The 26,341-nt window shown below is 39.8% G+C and overlaps 1 protein-coding gene and 1 long non-coding RNA gene across 2 annotated transcripts; one reads left to right on the top strand and one right to left on the bottom strand.

The window, feature by feature from the left end:
- Nucleotides 1–7,392: 7,392 nt before the first annotated feature.
- LOC130919223 (uncharacterized) lies at nt 7,393–10,781 on the bottom strand. The gene is made up of 3 exons (XR_009063905.1): nt 10,711–10,781; nt 7,553–7,602; nt 7,393–7,489 (listed from the first exon to the last, which is right to left on the bottom strand). It is a non-coding gene; the product is annotated as an uncharacterized LOC130919223 (long non-coding RNA).
- Nucleotides 10,782–11,395: 614 nt separating this feature from the next.
- Nucleotides 11,396–22,037, top strand: mknk2b (MAPK interacting serine/threonine kinase 2b). Its single transcript, XM_057842002.1, has 14 exons — nt 11,396–11,562; nt 12,088–12,300; nt 12,589–12,679; nt 12,802–12,903; nt 12,973–13,070; nt 14,774–14,853; nt 14,973–15,046; nt 15,172–15,276; nt 15,437–15,492; nt 15,685–15,780; nt 18,689–18,883; nt 18,970–19,134; nt 19,218–19,258; nt 19,349–22,037. Exons 2-14 carry the CDS (start codon nt 12,250–12,252, stop codon nt 19,626–19,628), a joined length of 1,434 nt encoding a protein of 477 aa, XP_057697985.1. The 5' UTR covers nt 11,396–11,562; nt 12,088–12,249; the 3' UTR covers nt 19,629–22,037.
- Nucleotides 22,038–26,341: the final 4,304 nt, after the last annotated feature.

Below are 26,341 nucleotides of genomic sequence, written 5' to 3'. Positions count from 1 at the left end.
AATGGTTTTGTTTTCAATCAGAACTACTTGAGCCTAAATCAATTTTGAAAAAGTTTTTTCTCACTGGAGTGTTTTTCTAAGAAGCTCCCGCTAGGAATTGCTTCTAAGAAAACACACACCTTAGAGCACTATGACCTTACTACTACTCGAGGAGGGTATGCAGTTTAATGTGATACATTACTCTGGCTGCTTTTAGCGTGCTCATCTCAATCTTTGGCAGTTTTATTTGGCTTGCTTAGCATCTGCAACGTGAATGCATTCGGACATGCTCACGAGGCTCTTTAAATGCCAAAATTTTATATTTAGAACAGACAGTTTCTAAAAGCCAAACACACAAAAAAACGGAAACAGAATGCAAACGTCCGGATTCAAACCTACCTCTTAAAACTTTGAGATAAGCAAAAAACAGAAACAGAATGCAAACATCCGGATTCAAACCTACCTCTTAAAACTTTGAGATAAGCATGCTAGCCACTGTTCTACTTACTGTAGACTTTCAGTTTTGCAAAAACACTTGAGTTACATATTTGAAAGAATAGTCAAGATGGTAATGTTCCACAATATATACTTTACTATCAACCACTTTTCTGTGGTCGAATGGTAAATGGTAAAGGCTGTGTGTGTGTGATTGGCTGGCAACCATTTCTGGGGCTGCCATTTGCCCAATGCCAGTTGGTAACCCTGAATCCTTTAAGCGGTATGAAGTGCCAATGTCAAACTCAACTCAGGGGCAAATTCAGATTTGAACATTGAAAATATTAATATTAATTGGTTATCATCTTGTTGCAAATCATATGACCCCCCCTCTGATTTTTTTTTTTTTAAATGAGTAAAATTTAATTAAAAAATCATTTAAAAAAAACAAAAACATTTTGAAGCAGGTTTTTTTTTTTTTAATTTGTTTTTTACTCGGGTAGAATTTACAGCTCACAGTGCACTATACAGCTTTTAGAAAACAACTTGTGTTGATTTGACTGTCTAAAATTTTTCTACAGCAGGTACTCATTTTGACTTTACATACAGCAATGACACAGCATTTTATCTGAAGTAGGTTTACTTTGTTCCTAAAATATGAAATATATAGGCCGTCGCAAGTGAATCATTATCAGGCTTCAAATCCTGAGAAATAGGCAATTTCACAAGCTCGTTTTGGTGGCAAATGGTCATCGGTTCGCTGTCCAATTGGCAAAGCTTGCAGCAGCAAGAGTTATTTTCATTGAAAAACAATGTGAATAGACAATACAAGACTTGTCCTCATAGTAGTTTTCAGCTAGAGCAGTACTTCTCAAATAGTGGGGTCAGGGGTGGGGCCAAGTGATGCTGGGAGTGGTGCATGGGACCTCGGGGACCATACTTTTTTGCCGTACTAGAATAAAGTGTAATTGCACATCCGCTCTGGGTGGCAGTGACGCACTCATTTTCACAGTATTTTTTAACCAAACAAGGACACACAGCAAAGAGCACTGGAGATATGAAGAGCTAAGACGAGGAAATATGAAGAAGCGTATGTAGCGTTTGGCTTTGGATTTGACTTTTAATACATTGGGAGACGAGGAAAACCCAGTTTGTATCTGAAAATGTTTGCAACGGACAGCAGGAAACAGAATCAATTAAGACGTCACTTAAAAACATGAAACCCCAATCACATTGACAAGCTGCTTGATTTTTTTTTTTTTTAAGCAAAGACGTGCCGAATATTGCCAACAATCGTCCCGCTTTGTCAGTGTTACATCAGTAAACCAGCGAGCACTGTTCGCATCAGATAAGGTGGCATACAAAGTTGCACAGTGCAAAAAAAGTACAAATAAAAACTGTCCCTCTGTCCAATGACACTCTTGTTTTTGTTCTATTAATTTTTGTTTTATCGGTCAAATAGTTTGGATTATTGTTCATATCATCAGATTATGTTGCTAATCAATTTGAATTTATTATTATTTATTGATTTTATTAAATGTTATTTTTCCAGTATTAAATGGTCAAAAAATGTACCTTAAGTGTATTTACAGTTCAGATGTGACTTTTTTTTTTTTTTTTTTTTAAATTTAATTCAAGCACAGTGATGCACTTTAAGTCTTTTCTGTTACAAACAAAACAATGTGAACAAACTTTATTGTAAATTGATCTACATTTTTTTCTTTAATATAATAAAGGACAATGTTATGCACAGGTGTACATATAATAATAATAATCATTAATAAACAAATGCTACTATTTATAGAGGCGACAGAGAGTTGGGGGGGGGTCAAAACGTTTATGTCTTCCTGCAGGGGCATAACAGAAAATAATTGAGAAGCACTGAGCTAGAGTAAGATTAAGGACTGGAAAGAAATGAAGACACACTTAATAATTCAAATCATTTAAAATAGGAAGGATGGCAATGATCATTCAATCTGTGATGTTTTTTTTTCATTTAGTTATTTTCAATAGCCTGTTATTAATAGCCTTCCCATTCCAAATTGATTGGTCCTCTATCACTGTTAATGGCAGCTTGTGGTTTATTAATATAAGTAGATTGGAGGAGATCTGTTCTTTGCTTTCAGCTACATACATACTAGTATATCACATGTGTCCTAACACTTCTGGTTCTGTGATACTAGCGTCAAAATAAAATCACAAGTTTCAAAATAACAGTCTATGTATGTAAAAATTCAACTACAATTAACCGAAGGCAGAAGAACCCCACGGTCTACACGTTTGCCACTGATGTTGTTTTCTATACTGATTTGGCTGGGATATGTCACATGGTTCACCTGTGTCCGGAATGGGATGTCCATTTCAACTTAGGTTTACCCATTATGTTACTTGCACACAATGGCTACTCCTCCTTGAACTGTAGTCAATACATTACCTAAGACACACTCAGTGCACGGTTAAACCAAGGAAGCTACACTCAGTAAAATACTGTAGTTAGTCAAAAGGAAACATTCTGGCTGTCTCTAAATTATTGGCAAACAAACATTCCTCTTCCAAATATGGAACCTGCATAATTTGCCTTTGAGGCAAACTGCATGTTAGTACATTGAGATAGTAGAAAGAGATAGTACATTGAGATAGGCCTCATGTGCTGTTGACTGCCAAGGGTCCGTCACATTCAAGATCAAGATATGGAAAACAACATAGACACACCTCCTTTTGCCTATTTACAAGCATACTCTTGGAGTTAAAAGTGAGTCCAAGATCCTCTGAGTGCCATTTGAGATGACATTATGGTCACCTGGAGGTATTTATGATGGCCCGTCCTAGTTCCTTTTGACCTATAGTAACACTGTGCCACCCCCTGCACATCGCCGTGTGATCTTGTGTCTCTTCTAAAACTTTCAACTACAACATGTGCTGCCAGAAAAAGAGGGAGGGACAGTCAACCATATGCTTATGTAATGTTTGCAACCAAATGGGTGGATGTTAGAGGGGTGGAAGCTGAAATGGAGAGGAGAGGCAGGAAACCTCCAGTCACAAGACACCAGACTACTGAAAAACATCCGTACATGGATTCAGCTGAGACCCCTTTGATAAACAATATAGTGTATTATACACATCAGGCCAGAACAAAAGTTCAGAAAAAGGGCATAGCACATGGCTTTACAAAACAGGCATGCAACATAACTGGGTCAAAGTAATGCACAGTTATATAATTCCATTCCTTGTATAAATAACTTTTAACATTCCTATCAGCCAGACATAAACCCAAGCTAAGCATTGTATCAAAGAACTAAATTCCTTATAATATAAGGTATAACAATTTACCCTTTGTAAATCATCTTATAGACAGATTTGAAACTAAAATTGTTTGTTTACCGAGCTGTATGGGTACTGCTATTATCATTAAAGCCCTGGAAGTATTGTACTGTATTGCATGAAGGTTCCTTGTGACCATCGATTATTTAAAAAAATGTAGTCAGCCAAGTCCAATTTGAGGTATATAGGCAAAGACATCGCGTTGGTCACCTCATCACAAACCTAACTGTGTTCAAGGTTCAACTGTACGTTCGAGTTTTTAATAAAATAAAACACCCAAAAAAAAAACCACCCAAAAATTGTGAACACTGTTAAGTTGATGGCTGATTGAATTACTCAATGTCATTTTTCATGACCTTCAAGTGTTTATTTGTTAATTATTAATTGCATTATTATGCCGGGAAGAAAAGAAAAATCAACGGTACTCCTCTTTAAAAGAAACTGCTGTATTTTAAGCCAAAACAACTGTTGTTTTTGATAGAACAATATGTCTATATGCTGCCGTAGCAGATTCATGGCGCATAAAGCCCCCGAACTATTTTTAATTTGTCTGTTTTACCCTTGAAACCCCCGTTTACAGATGTCGCGCAACCGCTTTTGTTTCAACCAGCCATAAAACGAAGGTAATTAATTATATTTGTTATTCAAAATGTCTGTCGTTTTTAACTTTGAATCATTAATTGATGTCTCATATTTTGTTCTAAAAAAAAAAAAAAAAAAAAAAGCGACTTTAAAATATTACTCACATATTTTAAACTTTTAAACAAATTATGTCACAACGAAAAAATGGCAAGTCACGGATATCTACCTCATAAATATCGCTTAATTGTATATATATATTTTTTGTTACTGTCGCATTCTTTCCACTAGGTTAGATGGTAAACGATCCAAACAAAAAAATTAGAAAAATAAATAAATATAAATAAATGGAAATATATTAAATATATAAGTAAATATATGAAAAAGAAAATCTCGACCACTCTTTGATGTCTGCGATTTCTGCATCGCGACCCTTGTTATATTACCATGTTTGACCCCTAAAATCCCCAAAAATTCCAGCTGTGGACATTCACAGTTGTGTCTTGACACTCGGTGATACATGCTGTATGGAGTTTTTGGATCAAAACAAGGTAAGTACGCAATAATATCTCCTTAAAGTCATGGCGTCTGTAATTCTGCTCTCACGTGCTCTCACCTCCAGATAGGGTTTTGCTGTTTGAAAAATTTTTTTTTAAATGCCCTACTGTTCAAAATTTTTCTTCTCCCAGAAATTTGAGATTTTAAGCTTTCCAATGATGTATCACACATGCATATCAGACAATTTTGAAAGTTGGCAAAATTGGGGATCTCACAGCAGAACTTCAAGTCACCTGAGTGTTTTCCGCCATATACATAATGATAATTACAATTTAAAAAAAAAAAAAACAATTATAGTCATAATATTTATTATTCCTGGTATCATGTTTTTCGTTTATTACTAGCAGCCAGTAAGCACGTACAAACTTTTTCCCAAAATGCTTAGCGTTGTTGGCGCATGCACACAATTGTGTTTTTGTTCACAGCTTATACATAAGTGATTGTTAAATAATCCGGCTGTTTTATAGTTTATCACTGTAAGGAAACATTGTGGGCACAGCTGTTATATTCGTGGACACACTTTTTTTATATTGTGGCAGCAAAGTTGACGATCAGATACCTCAGAGTGCACACTCTAATGAACTTCAGTGACGTGTATGTGATCCGTCTGAAATGACGAGACACAGACTGACACGGACACAGGACAGCAGACGTCATGTTCCACAAATGCATATACGACATAATATACTGTAAATAGGAAATAAGTGTGATGCTATTGTCATCACAGGCAAAAGAGGCCTCAGAATTCTGAAAAATTATGTGAATTATGTTAGTATACACAAATCACTGACCTTTTCCAGTAGGTATACTGCGTATACTTACGTGTCAAGTAGACTTCACTGGCTTGATACAAGATTGCTCTGTTTTGAAGCCAGCTTCCATTGGCAATCTTTTGTACTGGAGGATTTTAAAACACTTCCTGGGTTTCACTTTCTCTGCAGTAGGTTCCCCGGTGAGCATGACATCAAAAGGGCAAAGAAAGGCATTTTTTTACGAACGAAAACAATTTGAAAAGTTTATTTCTTGTGGTACTGTATATTTTTACTGAACATTTGAGATGAATCCTCTATATATGCTCTTGAACAAACATATGACCGACTATCCCGCATGTGCCCTTGTCAAATTGGTTTTACGTTTAATAACTGAATATAGCACGAGTATGTTATTTCACCGATGTGCCGAGAGGATGCCTATTTCAAGATCATTAAGGTTCTTGTACTTCTTTCATTATCACAAGCATGAGACAAATTTTCGACCCGGGCCTCAAATGGCCTCATCATCGGGCTCCAAAATGTGCCACGTGTGCACTGTCATAAAACAAGTTGTAAGGACTGTCCATAACCCTCAACTCACTGATTTGTTCCCAGAGAGCAATTTAGTTTGTAGAAATCACATCTACTATAACTCAGCGAATTTCCTTTTGATCGAGGTCCCGAAAAGGTATATTTTATTTTTCTAATTTCTTTTAAATAGTTCAAGCCTGCTCACTTGTGAGTCAGGGACCCTTGAGGGTCGCAGGGCACAACAAGGCAAACAACCATTCACACACTCTCTCATACATACAGACGACTTGAAGTGTTCAATCAGCCTACCGTGTATTATTTGGGATGTGATAGGAAACTGGAGAAAACCCACGCAGGTCTTAAGAGTTTTGGAAGAAAATAATTATGAGTCTTGGTCATATTTTAGTCATTTCAAAATGTGTTCATCTTCATCTAATTTTAGCCAACGAAATTTTAGACAAATTCCATCTAGTTTAGTCGACAATTCTTAAAATCTTTTAGTCTTTAAATTTCAAAAGTTTTACTTCATGAATAAATAAATAAAAAGTTTCCAACAACATAACTCTAGCGTCTACAAGGACATCACCATTTTCATGATGATAATACGTACACACTCCGCAGGAAATCAGCACATTATTTGCAATTAATTAAACTCATCTGGACACCACGAACTGTATGTAAAATGTTTTCCAAGAGTTTAAGAAGACACCTACTCTTTCGCTCTAAATGCTTATGCTAACGTGAACGCTATGCTAACGCGACAAGATAGTTTAGTGTGTGACGATCACTCAGAACAGACCTTAAAAGGCTAAAGCAACATGGCATATCTAGCCAAGATAAGAAAGCAAAACTTACCAATCAGCACCTGACATATGTTTCACAAAATGAGCCTGGAATGGGCACAGACTTACTCGCCGGCCGGTGAGTAAGCATGTGTGTGGGGCGGGGGGGAGCACAGCATGTCACATGAGTGACACGGCCAAACAGTGCTAAATGCGTTCTAACTATACATACAATAAGAAAATATCCCACATTGTATCACACATGGAAACTATGGCGAATTTTCAACTCGTTGTGTCGTCCGACAACAACTGGCATCCATCTCGTTATGTTTTAGTCTCCCAAGACACGTTTTCAGCGCGTCATCGTGACGTCATAGTTGTGAAAAAATTGTTCGGGTTATGGTGGCTAGACGGTGTGACCCAAAAGCACAGCAAAAAGAAGTCAGAAATCCAAAGTCCAATATGTGTTTATTAAACAAAGGAAAGTTGGTGAAAAGTGACGGCTCTGCAGTTTTCTTGAATGTGCTGGAAGTCTGGGTTGGCTCAGTATTGCTGTTGAGAAAAATAAGCACAGATGAGTCACAAGGTGAGCAAAAGGGTGTCCCATACTTTTACCATGCGTGGTGAGGTGAAGCTGTGGCGTCAAATGTTGTGCCGACCGGTCTCTTATAGTGGCAGGTGGTTGATTGTGGAGTGGAGGCAGGTGTGGTGATTGGTGACAGGCGTGCAGAGCAGAGTCAGTGGGGAGAATGTGAAGGTGATGAGGAGAGAGCCATAACAGTTCGTTGACGAAAACAACACTGTTTACAAGTGTAAAGTTGTCCAACTCTTGTTTCTTATGTGGCTGATATTTGAATTATGTAAGCCTAATTCTAACCGTGTTAATAGGTGTATTTAAAATGTAGAATGTATAATAATTTTTGCATTTGAAAAAAAAAAAAAAAACAACATAATTAATCGCAATTTAAGTATGGACCTCATGTGATTAATCAGGATTAAAAAAATCAATCCCTTGACAGCACTAATCATAAACTTCATAATATATTGACGACACATGGGGCGCGGGGGCGATTAATAGGGGGCCTATATCCGTCAAAGCTGACCGAGTGGAAACACAAATAGCTTTTTACGTTGAATATTCTTGTGAATAAATGCTGAAATCCCTGAATTCACTGATATGGATGTTAAACAGTCTTGATTCTTGAATAAAAACAAAAAAACTGGGCAGTTAGCATTTATTTTACGTAAATATGTCAAATGTGCTGCCATGCTATGACGCCAATGCCGTAGCTGTTAATTTCGCCCATTGATTTCTTTTCACAACGTTTCAAAAGGCATGCATGGTACGAAAAATACAATAATTACCGTGAATCCTCAAACAAATCACTCCTGAGACAATCCTTCCTGTTTGTATGAAGTAAAGCTTTTGTACGTTTTCAACCTAAATCAGGCGTTGGATCGCTGCATGTATTTGAGAATAAAGGCCGAGTTATACTTCCGCGTCAGACCTACGCTGTCAAGGAAGAATCGAGTTACGACCCTACGCCGTAGCCTGACGCGCACCTCTCGATTTTTCTAACCTTCGCGTCGCGTAGACGCGTTGACGTAGCGAAAACGGACTGTGATTGGTCTGCTCAGACTGTTGTTTCCGGGCGAAAACACCGCCATTGCAGAATAGAATCAAACATTATTTTCTACTCGCAAAAATGCACCAAGCCGACGGGAGTATCATCGAAGAGCAAGTCTCGTCAAGAAATTATTATTGTGACTGCCAAATGGCAAGGTCGGCGATCGAAAAAATAAATAAATGGAAGAACCAACGAGACGTGGGTGGTCGGAATCGAGTGGCCACACGAAGCGGTGACACAGTCGGCCAAAAACTGCCAACTTTTTATCACTTTATGTCGTATTTTTGGTTGGTGCACTTCATCATTTACTGTGTACATATGTTTCAAGTATATGAAGAATAAAGCACAGATTTGGTGTCAAAAGAGTTGTTTTGATCTTTAATTTTCAATAACAGACAGTTCACACACACAATACATCATCACTGATTGAGAGTGCCTCGGTGCTTTTTATGATAACCTTAAAATCAAGCCTCCCAACGCAGTTTGGGAAGTTCCCTAGACGCCAGAAATCTGCTATGGCTTCCCACTGGCTGGTTGTAGGACACGGCAAACAAATCAGGCTGGAGGGCTTTGCAGACCTTGAACGCAGTGCTCGACGCCAGTTTGAAGCTAGCCGCCACAGCTAGCTCTCTCCACCCGAGTCTAAAACTTTCTGTGCGGCATCAAAAGTCGGCCAGACCGCCTCGAAACCGTCTTCTGCGTCGCCTGCCCGTCAACATTTGTATGTTCAATATTTATTCAGTGTTGATGAGCAGAATATTTACTTTCAAGAGTTCCATCTTGCATTGTTTATTTTTTCTCCGACTAGCGGAAGTAGTCAACAATCATGCCCCAAAACCGTACAAACATAACGCCACATCCCTCTAGTGGCTTGGCGGTGAATTACAGAGCAACGCGTTCCCTCACCGCAGAACTATCGAATGTTGAATGACGCCGTAGTCGCTACGCCGTCACCGCAACGCGGGAGTATAACTCAGGCTTAACTGCGACCGACTTCGACCGACTGAAGCGGAGTGTGGGACGTCCCCCTACTTGAAGGCGCGGCGCAATGTCCGGGGAAGGTGTCCCGTCAATATCATTATGAAGTCTATGCACTAATACATAGTGATTGTAATAAAGTTTATTTGCGTAGCATTATAATGCCATTATTAAACTTGTAGTCCAGTATGAATATGGTGGCATTCAATTTTGTTTACACAACTTTTTTTTTTTTTTTTTTTTAATAAACTCCTAATAGTGCCGGTTGGTTACAATGGAAGAGGGTGGGGAGACTTTCCTTACCCAGCCTAAACTAGTAACACTGGATGTAAAACAACCCCAAAATAAACAAAACAAATACAATCGAAATTGTGCGTGCCTTTGTGTGTCGTCGAAGGTTGCCAACTGTCCCTTGAAAAATTGAATTGTCCGATATTCGGAAACAAAAGTATACGGGTCCCTTATTTAGCTTTCAAGGGACGCGCTTTATCCCTTATTATCATCAATCTTGAAAACAGTGTTGGCCAAAAACACAACCACACACACACATACAAAAGCTCAGGACCCTAAGCCTTAAGTTATACAATTTTGAATTCAGCAGAACAGATTTAATTCTAGTATATTTTGTATTAAAAATACCTTGCTGATGATTATTGTTTTTCCATGTGCTTATATAACTCAAATATATACCTAATTAATTCAGTTTTGAGTAAAATTATTATAATATTATAATTTTTTTTAAATTACTTTTCACATACAAGAAAATAATTATTGGGTGAAGGTTATCGGGCCGGCCGGCTCTTCCAATTAGTGATCCCTAATTTTTTTTCAGGGAGTTGGCAACCTTAATGTCATCTGATGATTGTAGTCTTACACGATGTAACTTTTGTATAACCTTAAAAAAAAACAAAAAAAAAAGTCATTTCTGTACATCATATAATATTAATTGCACTAATCGTCCTTATGCCCTTTCAACCTGTTATTGATAGGTTCAAAGTTGAGTTATTAAGGACAGATTGAACACAATATCCCCTTTGTCAACTTGGCATCTATTTGGCATAGTTAAATAACAATCTTTGAATTAAACTCTTTATCTTTTTTCGGCTTGTTATTGAATAGTTTAAAAGTTGAAATATTAATGTCCAATTAAACAAAATTTTTACTAACCATTATCAACTTGGCATTTGACTGGCATCAGTTTTTTTCTTGAGGTGCTTGTAATAATACTAGAATAAGACAAGGGGCATAATGTCCTCTAGCTGTGATGATTTCATGGGAGACTACGCACGTGTGTATTGCGGTGGGGTGAAAAGTCAAGGAAGTTGAGGTCATGTCCACCAGATGCACAAGGGGGGGGGGGGGGGGGGTTCAATGTCCATATGACCAAGGTCATTCATATAAGGTCTGAGAACTCAGCAGGCTATAAAGATAATATGGATAGAACAGAATACAAACATTTTACCGACCCTGTATCCTGTGTTGACATATTACTCTTGCCTCATATTACATTGGCAAAACAAAACAAAAATTCCTGTGATATTATATTGTCTAAACTCGCAGATCGTGTCTGTCGACATGTTACACCAGCCAAATCACGCTCCTCCCACATAATAAAAAAATTACAACATGACGTCACGCGCCGGTCTGTTTTAGAGCTACTGGGAAAACAACAGCTATGTTGTATAGCACCATTTTGTTCGTTTCAAAATGATCACTTTTTGTTGACTCTTGAGAAGTAAAATTATTAATGTTGAGCGAAATGAGGCGCGTGTGCCAAGGCCCGCTTCTAGAAAACACGTGATCCCTCTAGCCTGCTGACGCAATCAGAAGAAGTAAGGGGCGTGGCCAAGGAGGAGCCTGTCGGCTGTGAGGTTATAAATACGCTGCAGCTGCTGATAATCGGACACCTTCCACGTCCCTTCAATCGGCCTAACTTCCCCCCTCCACCATCCACTGCGGCTGACAAAGCTGTGGCTCCCACCACGACTCTAACACTGGAGCTGTAAATTTCACAACCGGGTAAGTTACGTTTTTTTTCTTTTCAATGTATATTATTTGAGCAGTCTCTGATGCAGAACATGTCATGTTTTTTACTCGGTGAATGGTTAAATACGTCGTGCGCCACAAATGGTATCTTTAAACCTCGTGCAATGGTGTGCAGACAGTTGAAGATAATACCCAGGTAGATTTTTTTTTTTTAATGTTAAAACCAACATGAAACAAAAAGTCAACTTTACGTCAGCTACTACGCAGCTAGCTTGTTGGTAAGCACGCGCTGTTTAGCTTGTTGAAGGCAATGCTGAAGCGTTCAGTCGTCTTTTTAATTCATTACTCAGTGCCAGTCTAAAGATATGAGTTTCCTGCGCAAATAAAATGGCATGCATCATATTATTCCCCGGATATTAGTATTTCGAGTACTTTGATATATCAGTATTGTCCAACCAGAAGGGGCAATTCACTTTTTTTGTTTATTTTCCTCCAAATCTGTCTGCGAATCTTTGCAGTGTTTCCGTGGTAATGTTGTATTTGCATCTTTGTTTTCAGGGTTCCGGTTTAAAGCACCGCAGAAAGCTAACCAGCCCGCACCAGTGTGATCCTTTGCAACTGTCTCTGAAACATCTCGTTTCGGAGAAATTGCAGTCGGAAAGCCCACACAAACTTATCGTTGCCGCAGCTCCCAAAACAAATCGCCCAAATCCAAGCAAAATGGTGCAAAATAAGATCAGCGAAGTCACTGGATTCCATCGCTCTTTTAAGGTTTGTCAAGTCTGTGTCTGTTAAGGGGCTTTTTTTCATAAGGGTGTGAGAGGACTGCTAACATTCAACACATTTGTTGCTGCTCCATTTTATGACTGAGCGGTTGGATGCCAATCTACAGTACATGAAATTAAGCACGAGTCTTAAATAACATCCACTTAAAACTGTATTGTTGTTTGATGTCGTGTTTATTAGTTTTTGAAAGAATGGGTCTAATCGCTGAACCTGGAGATTTTATCTTTTGAGGAAGTAGTGCGTTATACTAATTGCATTGTCTTAACATGCCAGGGCCAAAATCCTTTTGAAGCAGATGACTTCACCAAAAATGGATCTCATCTTATAGATTCAACATTTGATTTTGATTCCTCCCCAAGGCATGGTAGGTATTTTAGAAGTTTGACTGTTAATACTTAAGTGCTATAGTGAGCCATTTAATGTGGCTGCTTTCCAGTCTTTACAAAATATTTCACTTTATAATAATGTGGACCTTGTTTTTGACAGATTTACCTTCCAGCCAGCCCATTGATATACCAGATGCCAAGAAGAGAAACAAGAAGAAGAAGCGTTGCAGGGCAACGGATAGTTTCTCAGGACGTTTTGAAGGTAAAATAATTGTCATATATTTGCTGCATTGTATCAAATGTTCATATTTGTTTTGTTTTTTTTCCACAGATGTATACAGACTACAGGATGAAGTACTGGGAGAAGGTGCCTATGCCAGAGTGCAGACTTGCATAAACCTTATAACCAACAAAGAATATGCGGTCAAGGTAAGGCATCAGTCGCCCCAGTTTGAAATTCTTAGCTTACTGCTGGCACTTAAACAACTTAAATGTGCCATGTTTATTTAAGTCTTTTGTTGAAGGATGTTTTGGTCCAAAAGCAGGATATTCAACTCTTTACATTGGCTGCCGCATGACTCTTTGTGTGTGTGCTACTGCTGCTCTGGAATTAGCTGCAGTCAGCAGACACGCCCCTTGCTGTTTTTACATGCAGCTAGCCTATCACGGAGCAGGGAGGCATTCAGTTGACTCCTATTGCCTGCACAGTTGATGCTCTGAGAGAGCGAGCGAGCGAGAGAACATTGTGTGCTGCCAAAACAAAACCCACATATAGAGGAGGAGGGGTGTGGGCGGCGCGAGTTGAACATTGTGACCCAGGGTGTTTACACGGTTTTATTCCGCTTTTTGCTCTGCAATCACATTTCTTCACTTAGGAAGACTTCTTTCTCTGAAAACTAGATCCTCACATGAGGAAGCAAAACATGTTATGTTTTGGTCTTTGTCTTTTTCATTTTTGTCACTAAAGCCACAAATCTAACTAGACATTGAGTATTGTGGCATCAGCAGCCTTTGTATGTTTATCAAAGAAAAATCCTATAGTTGCGTCACTACCGTGCACATACCCATATCATAGAAATGATTAAAGAGTCCAGGCAGACATTTGGTCGTACGACGATCTGTGACGTGATGGCTGACCCCCATGGAAGTTTGCCAGTTTAGGGTAGAAAGCGTGTGGGACTAGGTCGTTTGGTTGTTGGTGGGGGCTCAGACATCTCCTGCCAGATGTCCCGTCTACCATCCCCCCCAGACGGACGCGTTGCATGTGTGGGCTCCTTGTGTTGCAGTTGCAACAAAGATTATCCACCAAATACAAGCAGCAGGCTGTGCATACTAAACGCCTACCTAGCTCAGTTGGGGGTTTTTCCACACTCATTTGTATATTATTTAGACCTCTATGGTTGACCCTGTTACATGAACTGTTGTGCTTGTTTGTGCTGCTGACTGGACGAGTGCAAGGGGCTTTGGAGTTCTCACAGCACTCTGTCTGTGCAATAATCCTAGACGCATGGCAATACTGGGGCTTCAATAGCGACTGTAATCCAGCTACCAGGAAGAGAAACATGCACAATATCCAAGCAAACAATAACTGTTCCAGGACTGGAACATTCAGGCCTTTTGCATTAGTGTCAGCAGTCTATCGTTCTCTTGGCATGACGCTCAACTGATGGTGGCCCCTCAGCGGTTAAGCTCCCCCTATGGCGGAACACGATTCTATTTAGAGAGTGTGTGTTGTTTTTACCCTAAACAGTTTGGGATTATCCCACGGAATGTTTAAAGAATACTTAAGAGCACTTAAGATTTAAATAAAACTGACACGTGGCACTATATATAGAGATGCTGTGCGACTTTGTTCATTATCATGGTATGGCTGGCAGCACTTAAAGTAGGTTAAAGTATCTTTGCAAGTGTGTCACAGGGTGGGATACATTTTGAGAAGGAGGGGAAATAAAGGACTGTGCTTAATTTGGCACCGCATATGGAACATGTAATTTGCTCTTGGCGAACACATTTTGTGGTGCAGTAAGGGGCATATCCATATAGTTAAATATAACACTCGATGTGCTTTATTCTTGACTATTGTATAGGGATTTCTACAGTATTAACCAACTGAAATGTGACTTTTCTTCCAGATAATTGAAAAAAGGCCAGGCCATAGCCGCAGTCGTGTCTTTCGGGAGGTCGAAATGCTCTACCAATGCCAGGGCCACAGGTAGTGTATATGATCAATAATTCAGAAAAAAAAAATCATTTTTGACTGTCCTTGTTAGTGTTGTAGTCTTGACTTTTAATAGTTTATTTTATCAGCTAAATTCCGCTGTCTTTTCTCAGTAACATCCTGGAATTGGTGGAGTTCTTTGAAGAGGAGGACAAATTCTATCTAGTGTTTGAAAAGCTCAGAGGAGGTCAGTGAATTGCCACTTCTTTCCCACCGCTATTTGTTTTACCTTGAAAAACACATGGCATGCCTTGTTTTTCATCGGTTTTGTTTAAATAGCTGACGTACTCATGTTGCCCCTCTCCTTACTAGGGTCAATTTTGGCACACATTCACAAGAGGCAGCACTTCAGTGAGCAAGAAGCCAGAGTTGTCGTGCAGGATATTGCCAGAGCTTTGGATTTCCTGCATAACAAGGGTGAGCATGCTCACAAATAGTAACTTTTAAAGATGACTAAATTGGCTGCAAAAATATTCTTTTCAATATTTATTTTTGCATTTGTGCATTCATTTTTCATCTCGGCCAGTTGTTTTGACTAATGAAACTAGAAGAGTGACTATGGCTTATTAATTTCCAGGAATGGCACACAGAGATCTCAAACCTGAAAACATCCTCTGTGAAAGTGCAGACAAGGTGAGTCTGTGCAAACATTTTCTCTCTGGTTCAACTAATGGAATCTAATGTGGCGATTAATAGATTAAGCTGCTCTAGTTTTGCAATTACAGTCCAGGTAAAGATAGTGTGCAAAGAGAGCTACAGTTTAGCTTAAATGATTTCACAGGATCGTAATGAGATCTTAAATCTAAACTTGTATTCCTCTCTTAGATTTCACCTGTGAAGATTTGTGACTTTGACTTGGGCAGTGGTATCAAACTGAACAGTGATAGTTCACCCATCTCCACCCCTGAGCTTCTCACACCTGTAAGTTCATGACTATATTTTTCTGACATTCTATACATGATTCTGGTAATGTACCGTAAGAATCCATACATGCGGTGCAATTGAGTTGTGAAGTCCAAAACCTCTAGGAGAGCACCAGCAAAATGCAAATTGGAATATAACCAGAAGTGTGTGTCTATAGGAATGGTAGTAGTGGACTGTAAGTAAACTGATATACAGTGCATTACTAAAACGAAGAGACATTTTGTCTGCATATAAAACTGAAGCAAAAAAATTAACAAACAAGTCTTTGACCCACTTGTGATTTTGCATATCTAATGTTGAGTCTTGGGTTATAGTTGTTTTGTACCTACCTTTACTCTATGCAGTTGTCTCTTCCATGCAGATAAGCCCTGCTCTTCTGAGGTTTTAAACTTCCTTTATCAAGTCAAGTCTGCATACCTATTGGTCACACATGGTGGCGTTAGGCATAGCTTGCTAATCAGTATTTCATTGTCGCAGCCTGGCAGCGTTCTGTTTACCTTATCACATTACAGTATCAGCAGTTCCTGCTAGATATCCCCCAGTGTAAGGTACACGTCCTACTTATCAGTTGTAAATAGTCATGCCAACTACTTCGAGGTTATGATTGTTCAACTTGGTAGAAGGGTCACAACACGAAGCAAATGTGCCCAGAAAAGTGGGATGGCTGCCATGTAATGGTCCTGGCTTTTGCCATGTGTTGACGCAGTCTGTGTGTTTGTAGTCTGAGTTAGCTGGGTAGATGGACGGGAGCAGGTGAATGGGGAGTTGGTGTAGCTTGCAGGAATGTTGTGTGTTGGGGGGTGATTACACTGGTGGAAACTTCATAACCCCATTGAGAATGCAATGAATGGAGTTGATTTTTCGGGCGACAAAGCCCATCGGTCGGATGTTTCTATGACATATAAACATTTGTGTTGATGCTAAATTTTCAGGAGGCAAAGTAATAGCCTTGGAAGATAAGGTGGGAGAGTAACTTCAAGGCCATGTTGTGTTGTATAACGTCCTCACAACACCAAACATAAAAAAGCCCTGTCAGGCATGATGGAAACCTCCACCCAACGCTGCTTAATGCCCCATGGCCCCAACCCTGTGTTTTCGTTATGCTCTTTATACAAAGGAGATCAGCACGGTTTATTCTAGATGTTTTTACCCCTCCCCTCCCATACCTAGCAACTGATCACCGATTGGCTAGATAGCTGGGAGGGGGAGGGTCACTGGGAGGTGCAAACCATCAGCCTGCTCACTCGCTTTTTTTTTTTTTCCATTCTTTGCCCTGGTCCCAGCAACTGTATCAGATTTTCATTTCTGCCTCCCGCCCCCATGCAACGTCTGTGTAGTTGCCGTTGAACAAGCTGTTTTTGCCTCAATAGCATTTATTTGTTGTACATTTTTTAAAAGCAAGGTTTTTCTGCTATTTGGGATGACTTTTAGACTGATGAGCTATGTGGTTAGGGTGACCCTTTTCCTGGCAAAGGCTTGATATTGGTTCCCAAGCATAATGCCTAGGTACGTGTTAGTCCAGCATAAAATAAGAATGACTGCTCAGATGTTAAAAATCTGGTGTGCAGTATTTGAAAGATAGCCGGAATACAAAATTGGAGGTGTTCGGAAGCAGTTCGAATGATCCATAATTGAAACAGTGTTATGACCGTATCGTTAACAAGTCCTGCTAAAGCCCCACCAAGTAATCTTGTTAACAAACATCATCAGCAGTATGAAGCATAAGTGGTATCATTATGGGCTGACTAGTCATGTGATCACGGGAAATCCCCAGCTTGCTTTATTAATGGAGCACGCAGAAAAGTTTTTAAGTGGGCGACGGATGTACCGCAAGTGGACCGAACTGGAGGATCAACTTTCGTTGCTGGCCTTGATACTCTTATTTCACTGGCAGATTCTCTATTTGATAGCACATGGATCAAGCAAGCTTTAATGTTAGCCACTTTTTGGAAGTTGGTTACAAGTAAGCATTTTAGTTGTTTTTTTTTCCTCCCCGGCCTACATTCTCTGTGGTTTTTGTCTGTGGGGGCAGGCTTTCCAGACTTGTTGATGGTAGAAATGTGGGGGTTGGGATTTTCTCCTGCGACAGAAGCCGCTTTGTCTGAGCTCAGATTCCTGTGCAGCACATTTCATGAAATAAATATGGAGGAGGAGGGAACTGCCCGGATGTTGTGTAATAGTGTTGCTCAATGTAAACGGGGGGCCCCCCTGCAGATGAAAAAGTCTCTTGAGTTGCCAAGCCAGGCTAACATTTAAGTAAATGGGCCAATTACTGAATAAACTGTATGAGATTTAATATTTTGCTGTACAGTACTCCTTGTAATGTCTATTGCATGTACAGTATGTCACTTGAGTGCAGTAGAAATCTTGAATGGAGTGACCTGCTCCTGGTTTGTTCCGCTAAGGCACCGTTTAGTGTTTGTGCTTTTTAAAATTATGTAACCGGTAAAAGCTCGGCCCAGTCTGTGGTTCTGCTGGATGGCCAATCCTCTTTGCCGGGCTCAGTGTTTGGCCTAATTCCTGTCTTGGATACATAACAAGGCAACGTCAGAGCTCAGCCTCCCTTTGCCCTCAGTCCATCGTGTACAGCTGGACAGTCCAAGTTGTGACTCAATTTTCCTGCAAACTTACCTCATTTGATGCAGTGCAGGGCTGTTGTTGCACAACATGTTATTGCTTGCCACACAGAGAAAAGCCTCACGGTGCCTTTTATTTTTTTTCCAAATGGCCCATCCTTCCCGATAAGCATGTGACTCTCATGTTTGCCCCAGAGTAGGCCTCTAGGTGAAACAGAGGTGCCAGCTAAACTGAGGAATGTGAGGAGCAGCAGCTAAAGAAAACACTTTACTCCTCATGCACTGCCATTTGCCAGGCCTACGGTTAACCCATACTTTCTTTATTTTAGTGCGGCTCAGCAGAGTACATGGCACCTGAAGTGGTGGAGGCCTTCAGTGAGGAGGCCACCATTTATGATAAGCGATGTGATCTCTGGAGCCTAGGAGTCATCTTGTACATCATGCTTAGTGGTTACGCACCCTTTGTAGGCCACTGCGGGGGTGACTGTGGTTGGGAATTGGGGGAACCCTGCCACAGATGCCAGGTGAGAATGGGGAAACGAATCAATTCAGGCCTTTGGGGGGGGTTTATGTTTAAATTTCTATTGAAATGTATCTTCTCTTCTCTTAGAACACACTCTTTGAAAGTATTCAGGAAGCAAAGTATGAGTTTCCTGACAAAGACTGGGCTCATATTGCCTCAAGTGCCAAAGACCTGATATCCAGACTACTGGTTCGGGATGCCAAAAATCGCCTTAGTGCTAGCCAGGTGCTACAGCACCCTTGGGTGCAGGGGGTGAGTGTCCAGCCAGCATGCTCAGGTCATTCTTTTTGAAAAATGAGTGAAATATATTTTAATTTGATGGTCTTCTTTCTTAGGATGCATCTGATACCTTGCCAACACTGGTTTTTCATCAGAGGTAAGACAATGGCTTTGCATTTTGTTTAGCCCATAAAGACTGCACCTTCTATTATCCTATGAAACTAATGTCCTTTCCTCTGCCCCTCAGAAGCAGCAACGCGAGGGATCTGACCTTCTTTGCGGACAAGGCCATGGCTGTGAACCGGCAGCTGGCCGAACAAGATGGAATGGAAGAGCAGCAGCAACAGCAGTTGGAGACCCCCTTTGTGGTCACTGCTACCGGGTCTTCCATGCGCCTCTCGCCTCCTTCCAACTCGAAGCTGGCCAGGCGAAGGCAGCGCAACAGCCAGCCTAAGGGCGGCCCCGTCTCTGCTGCTGAACTCCGTCAGCTCCTGGCCCCTCTTGTTATTGTGGGGGACTGTGCCTGATTTTTTTTTTGGTTTTTTTTTTTGTCAACGTTGACCTCAGACCTTCTGCGAAGATCGAAGACCTGCTCCTCTCCTTGCCTGTCTTTGACTCTAGCTGGCCTTGGTCCCTCGCCATTCAGGCTCTTTCTGCCTCGCTGTAAGAGGAGACCACAGCTCTGTTTCTAAATGCCTTTTGACCCTTTGCAGCACTTCCGAAGCACATCAGCCCAGGGCCTGCCAATACAGATGCACGTCCAGGTTCTTTGGGGAGGCGGGTTATGAAAGTCTTTTCTAAGTTATGTCCCCACCCCACCCCCTTTAATGTCACTTGTTTTAAACTTAACTCAGACACCAAAGGACAACCTGTCGTGCTGCTCTTATGTTACAACTGGATCCACTGTGAATTAAGTTGTCTGGAATGTTCTCTTTGCCTGTATGTATTTGCATGAACAGTCAGTCTGCACATACATACAAGCTTATGCAATATGCCAAGATGAAGGTGTACATACGGGGTTGGAAGAGCTGTAAGCCAATGCTGTCTGTGCCTGGTGCAGTTATTGTGTGGCTGGGGATTCATTAAAGCTGTTGATTTTTGTTTCTTTAAATTAAGAGATTTGGAATCAATTTGGCTTGGTGGCAATGCAGTTAAAGCTCCAAGAGCAAAGAATGTCCGTATACTGCCAGCCATCATGTAATTTACGGTAATAAGCTGATTTATACACTTTGGCTCGATGCTAAATGATCAGTTGCCATACTGTTCAGTGTCAACATTTCTAAAACTCCCTCCCGGAAAATGACTTGGTATCCTTGAACAATGTCTGGTATGTTGCTCAGAATATACACCCCCCCCCCCCCCCTCTCCACCTAAAGAATTTATGATGTCCCATAGCCACACCCAGCGCTTATGGTTTTTCATTTTTGTATTTTTTTTTTTCTATTTTAAATATGCAAATTAATGTGTGCATCAGCTAACCTTGATATTTTTGGCCATGAAGGTTAGAAAATCCCTCTATTAAGGTATGAAAAAGCACAATTTGGACAATATGACCTCGTCATTTAATCGAGTAATTGTTTGGACCATCAGCATTTTAATGCATTTTTTTTTTGATGAGATGTCCATGACATTGAAGAGGGATTTTCCTATAGACAAAAAAAAAAGGAAAAACATTCCACAAAACAAAAACAACAAAAGTCTTCCAAAAATGTCTAGCTGAATTATGTTTACTTTTTTTTTTTTCCATGTTTAATACTCCATGTGAATGTGCCACTTTTTTCATTTTTTGTATGGCTTTTCTACTCGGTGGTTGTCATGGAGGTGCTGGAGTTAAGGTGGAGCAGCCAGCTGGTTTCCTTCAGTTATGTTCTTAAGTTGTATGAAAGTCTGCAGAAGTTTGAGTTGGGCTGGAGCGTTTGTTCCCGGAAAGTTATGTTCTATTAATGTTCACGACTTGGCAATAATTGTTTTCTTTTGATTGAAGTAAAAATTCATTGTGAGACTGTGATAGGCGACGAAAATGTGACGATATCTGTTTTTAAAAAGTGTTCAAGTCATTACTGGCACATTGAAGCGCAATTCATAAGCAGACGGGTGCTGATGATACCGTCAGCACTACAGTAATGGTACTCTGGAAATGGTTACCTTGTTAGTAAAGGATACATTCTGCTGATAACAGGACACTGTAATAGCTCTTGAAACCACCTACAATGCATCATCATGGGATTTTATGTCTTATAATAAGACTTGAATTTATTATGCAGCTGTTTCTTCTCTATTTGGGGAACTACTTTGCTAAATCTTTATGCATTAATCTGATGGTTAAGGCAAATTTGGGGGCTTTTAAATGTCTAATACAGTTCAGTATTTTTTTTTTCCCTAGTCTCCTTCAAGAATCAAAGTTTTGGACTAGGATTGAAACTTGTGTTTGTGCGCGCAAAGAACCTAACACGAGATCCTTACTGGTGTAAATGAGAGTTCTGTGTCATGATCATTTCGACTGTTTTGTGTAATGGCAGTTATAACACTGTTTATGGGGGAAAGTTCTATTCTAAGCCTCACTTTTGTTTTTGTCATTTTGACGTAAAGAAGTGTTCAATTTCATTCATGTGGAACAGTCATCCTTTTCCATATTTTGAATGTAGTCCACAGGCAAACAATTTAGAGTCCATCAACACTGATCAAAAGCTTTTCAACAGAACTCCTCCAGTCTGAGGTAAACCATCTTGCCTAAGGTGGATGAAGTCCTTGAGCTGGGACTTCAGAGCCATTGGCTGATTTTATACCATCTTGATAACCTCAGGAGGATGAAGTTTCGGGGGGGAAATGCATCTTTAAACGTACAAAACAATTTTGGATTTAAGATAAGCACTTTACTGTACCATGTGAATGAGTGCAGTTTACTCAAAGCAACAATTAAACCAGTTGTTCCAGAATTTTGTATTGTTTTCTACAAAAAAAAGGCAATAAAATGCTTTAAAAAACTCACGTGTCTGTCATGTCTATTAATCATTGCTTATTGAGTTCCTGTAAAGATTAAAGTGGTTGGCTGGAAATCTGATTCTGCTCCCTTCCCTCACCAGTAGTTTTACATTAACTAGCATTATCTGTTGACCAAGGCTGAGGGCATGCCAGCTGATTGTTTGCAGTAAATCGTATCACGTCACACTCCGATACTGGTGTGGTGCGACGCGTCCTTGGCTGTTGGTAAATATCTGCTCACTTCTCACTGAAATGTGACTTGTATGTGGTACGACTGCGTCAGCTGCCCGAATGCCTGTGTGGGGTTTTCCACAGGCGGGCCTTAATGTACAAGACTGATGCAACCTGCTGCAAGAGCTGTCTATTCACCCTGGAGATGGGAAATTACTGTAGAATGCTACCTTGAGTTGTCTTTATGAGGTTGTAAACAACTTTCAAAAAGAAATCTAGAACACTGTTTTAAGTTTCACATAGAATGGCTCACAAAGGTATAAATAGTAAATTGTATAGTAAATTGACTGTCCCAAAAATATCTAAGCCGCTGATAAAAGAGACTATGCTGCTTGGTGAAAATGTTTAATGGTTAATAGTGAGGGTATACATAGACAGTATTTATACACAATTTGATTTCAAGGGCTTTCAATTGATTTAAACTATATATACACTTTGATTCTGTTGCTGATACATTTAAGACACTTGAATGAAAACCAATACAGCATCTCTAAAAAAATAATGACAATGTTGACTGACATGTTGCGTTTTGATCGATTGTGTGTGGGGGTGTGTGTATTAATAATTTATATGCATATAGACGTGCGTATGTGTATATATGAGTGTGTACATGATATATATGGCGGAAAACACTCAGGTGACCAGAGGCTTCGCGTCCCATTAGGCAAACCAGGCAATTGCCTAGGGCCCCCAGCCAGCATGGGCCCCCAGAGGGCCAACAGATTTAGCACGTGCAGCTTTACTGCACTGTTGCAGCGAAAAGTGCAACAGTGCCAGTGAAAGCCTTGTGTCTGAGGCCCTGAAGGGGCCCCTTCACTCACTCTACCCCCCCCCCCCCCCACCCACGTGACTCAGAGTGAGAGTGAGTGGCGAGTTGGCTTTTTTTATATCCAAAATGAAGAGAAGTTATCCTTCTGGAAGCGACAAAGGAAAGACAAAAAAAGCAGAAGAGGAGAAAAGGAAGTAAGACAGCGGTGAGTGTACTATGTTATTGCAGTTTTAATGTCGTAGAAGCCGGGCACTTTGAGTGTCCTAAAAAGCGCTCTATGAGACCGAAGCGTTTTATTATTCTTTTATTAAATATGCTATTGCTCCAAGTCCAGCTGTCCTCCTTACTTGCACACGCTCGAAGGGCCCCATGTTGCTTGTTGCCTGGGGCCCCCGGGCAGGTGACTTGAAGTTCCGCTCTGAGACCCCCAATTTGGGCAAATTTCAAGATTGTCCAATATGCACGTGTGATACATCATTGGAAAGCTTAAAATCTCAATTTTCTTGGGGAAGAAAAATTTTGAACAGGAGGGTATTTTCGAAAAAAAAAATTTTTGTTTTAATTAAACAGCGAAACCCTAACCTAACCTGTACCTAAATAAATATACTGTGGTGCTTATGAGATTTACCAAAAGAATTTATCTTCGCTTTAGTAACAGAACAAATCAGGCACATTTTGTATACACTTTTATTCACAGAACACTCACGCAGGTCATGAATTCAACAGCTATGTAGTTATGGTGCTACTCAAAGGGTAAAAGAAATTGAGTCTGACTTGTTCTGCCTTTTTTAGAGAAGCAAAATTCCTTTGTTGAATCTCGTAAGCGCTGTAATATGTTTTAATAAAATACTTGTACTTTATTTTTAAAACTGAACCGCATCAGAGGGATCAGAGAGCCCCATGTAGCTCCGGAGCCGCAGGTTGCTGAGCCCCTGCCAATATGGCATATGAAAGCATAGACATTTCTATCAATATGGACCAGGTTGTATGACTGCCCTGAAACCAAGCTGCAACGTGATGAATAATGAAGACTTAAAGTAGAATATCAGCTCAAAAGGCAACGCTGGGATGCCTTTACAATTTGAATAACTGATTTACTGTACTGTGTCAATGGCTGACATTAAATCTCAACAGCAAATGTACAGAATTGCTTATCTGAAGGTTGCATACCATTATTATTATTACATACATATATACATGTACCCACTTCATTACATAACATGTTTTCAAGCCTTAGAAACGTAAAAAAAAACAATAAATTAAAAAAAAAAAAAAAAAAAAAGAGGAAGTAATTTTAACTGACGCAACATTGGTGTGACTTTTGTCCTGCCTTCATGAGGCGTTTCATGAGGCTCTCCAACGAGACCTATGTAGTGACAGTCGCCCTCTTGTGGCTATTTTCAGTTTCACATGTGAACTCCATGAACCGCGGATTACATACAGTGTGACTGCCCTTCCAAAATAAGATATTACTTCAAATAAAATGTTCTAAAATAGATGTAATAAATATTACAGGACGGTTGACAGTGGAAATACCCTATGGGCCATAACTATGCCCACTCATTAACTTTTGGGAGTCGTACACTTATAGCGCATCGACAGTATTATAATTATAATGTAAAAATATGACAATCTCCATCATAATACAGTACTGTCAGAATATTTAATAGTTTGGTAATTACATTTTCTCTCTAATTTTATTGGAAACAGCAAGCGTTGGAAGTGATTGCGTGTATCACATGACACAGCCAACGCACCTAAGGTTAATGAGTTAATTGGAACATTTGAGAGTGTACAAAAACTACAAAAAAAGACACACATGGTTTGGCATGCTTTTTCTAAGCAAGCATCAGGTAAGGCCTATCTATCACAGAGGACTTAACATGTGTTTAGTTTAAACATGACAATTTCGAGTAGTTAATTTTGACATCTTACAAATATTTCTTCTAAACCGTTGGGGATAGTTAAAGATATTTGCCCACAGTCGGACAACTATGCGAGTAGGAAGTCTTTTCTGAGTTAGGGTTGAATAGGTTTACTTGGTTTACACCAATTTTTTTTTCATGTCTTAAAAATATGAAACTACTCGGGAGTTTAATGGTGGTAATTATGGTGGAATTCCATAATGCCCTTAAATGAAATTTCTAAGTTTCAGGTGTGTTGTTCAACCTTTTGAATCTTTTGAATGCTCATGTCAAACCCGTGTTCTGTTCTATCAAGAAAACATGGAATCTAAAAAGGTATTTGAATTAGTATTGGAAAAATACATTCATGTTAGAATTGGCATTTAAAAGGTCATCAAGCTAAATTCGTATTTTGACATCATTGACCGATGGTACCATTGAACTATGTTTACAGAAGCAAGTGATCAGTTGATTGGAGTGTTAAGGGTTCAACAGACGAGCCATCTTCAGCCAATTTCCTAGGCCACCATTTCTTGACTTTGGACTGCCGCTGGGATATGGAGCGATGGGAGGTGCTTCTTTCCTTGCAAATGGAAGGATGGAATATTTTCAAGTGAATTTGTTTTGCTTCCAACATCATTGACAGCTACAAATGTAATGTAATCTCTAGCTTTGTTTACCTTTTCATACGTTTTATACATTGCACAGTTCTATAACATTTTTGTTTTGCAGCTGTTTTCTATATTGCCTGTAATGTTGGTCAAAGAATTGAAAAGCAAATTTTGAGTTTCACACTGCTTCTGTTAAGATGAAAGTCTGTTTAACCCACCCAACCCATTTATCCTGAATCCTAATTTTTTTTTTTTTTTTTTAATTACGGAAGGCAGCTTTCAGGTTGTAGCAGGTACTTGTAGGTCATTTTGCTCAGATAACTTTCCAGGGCAAACAAAAGAACGGAAGGCTCTAGACTGGAAAAATAACAGCAATGTATAGAAGTGCTTGCCAAGGGGCAGGGAATATGTCAGCTTTACAGAACAGCAAGATGTGCACAAAGCTTTCGCCCATGTACACTGACAGCTTAATTCAAGTATCCTTATGAATTGGGTATAACTAACGTTCACAGTCAACTGCATTGTTTCAAGAAGATCTGAGAACTTCCAGCTGCTGTAAAATAAATGTTAATCCAAGTGTGTTGATTATTAACCGAAGGTTTTGACTCAGAGGCCAGATATTAGGTGTCCATTTAAGGTTCATGAGCATCTATATGTTGATTTTTCTGTACCAGGAAGACCAGTGCCAAAACAAATCCAGCATGGTTCAGCTGGATTTGTATTTGTTTAGCTGGTACAGAAAC

The sequence above is a fragment of the Corythoichthys intestinalis genome, chromosome 7 (genome assembly GCF_030265065.1).
Source record: "Corythoichthys intestinalis isolate RoL2023-P3 chromosome 7, ASM3026506v1, whole genome shotgun sequence".
Lineage (NCBI taxonomy): Eukaryota > Metazoa > Chordata > Actinopteri > Syngnathiformes > Syngnathidae > Corythoichthys > Corythoichthys intestinalis.
This window is presented reverse-complemented; position numbering and strand designations above follow the sequence as displayed.

Bases quoted from the DNA above. Each gene is read 5' to 3' on its own strand.
- mknk2b (XM_057842002.1), top strand. From the start codon at position 12,250: ATGGTGCAAAATAAGATCAGCGAAGTCACTGGATTCCATCGCTCTTTT. The intron at 12,301-12,588 runs GTTTGTCAAGTC...TTAACATGCCAG, and splicing joins GATTCCATCGCTCTTTTAAG to GGCCAAAATCCTTTTGAAGC. The intron at 12,904-12,972 runs GTAAAATAATTG...TTTTTTCCACAG, and splicing joins TTTCTCAGGACGTTTTGAAG to ATGTATACAGACTACAGGAT.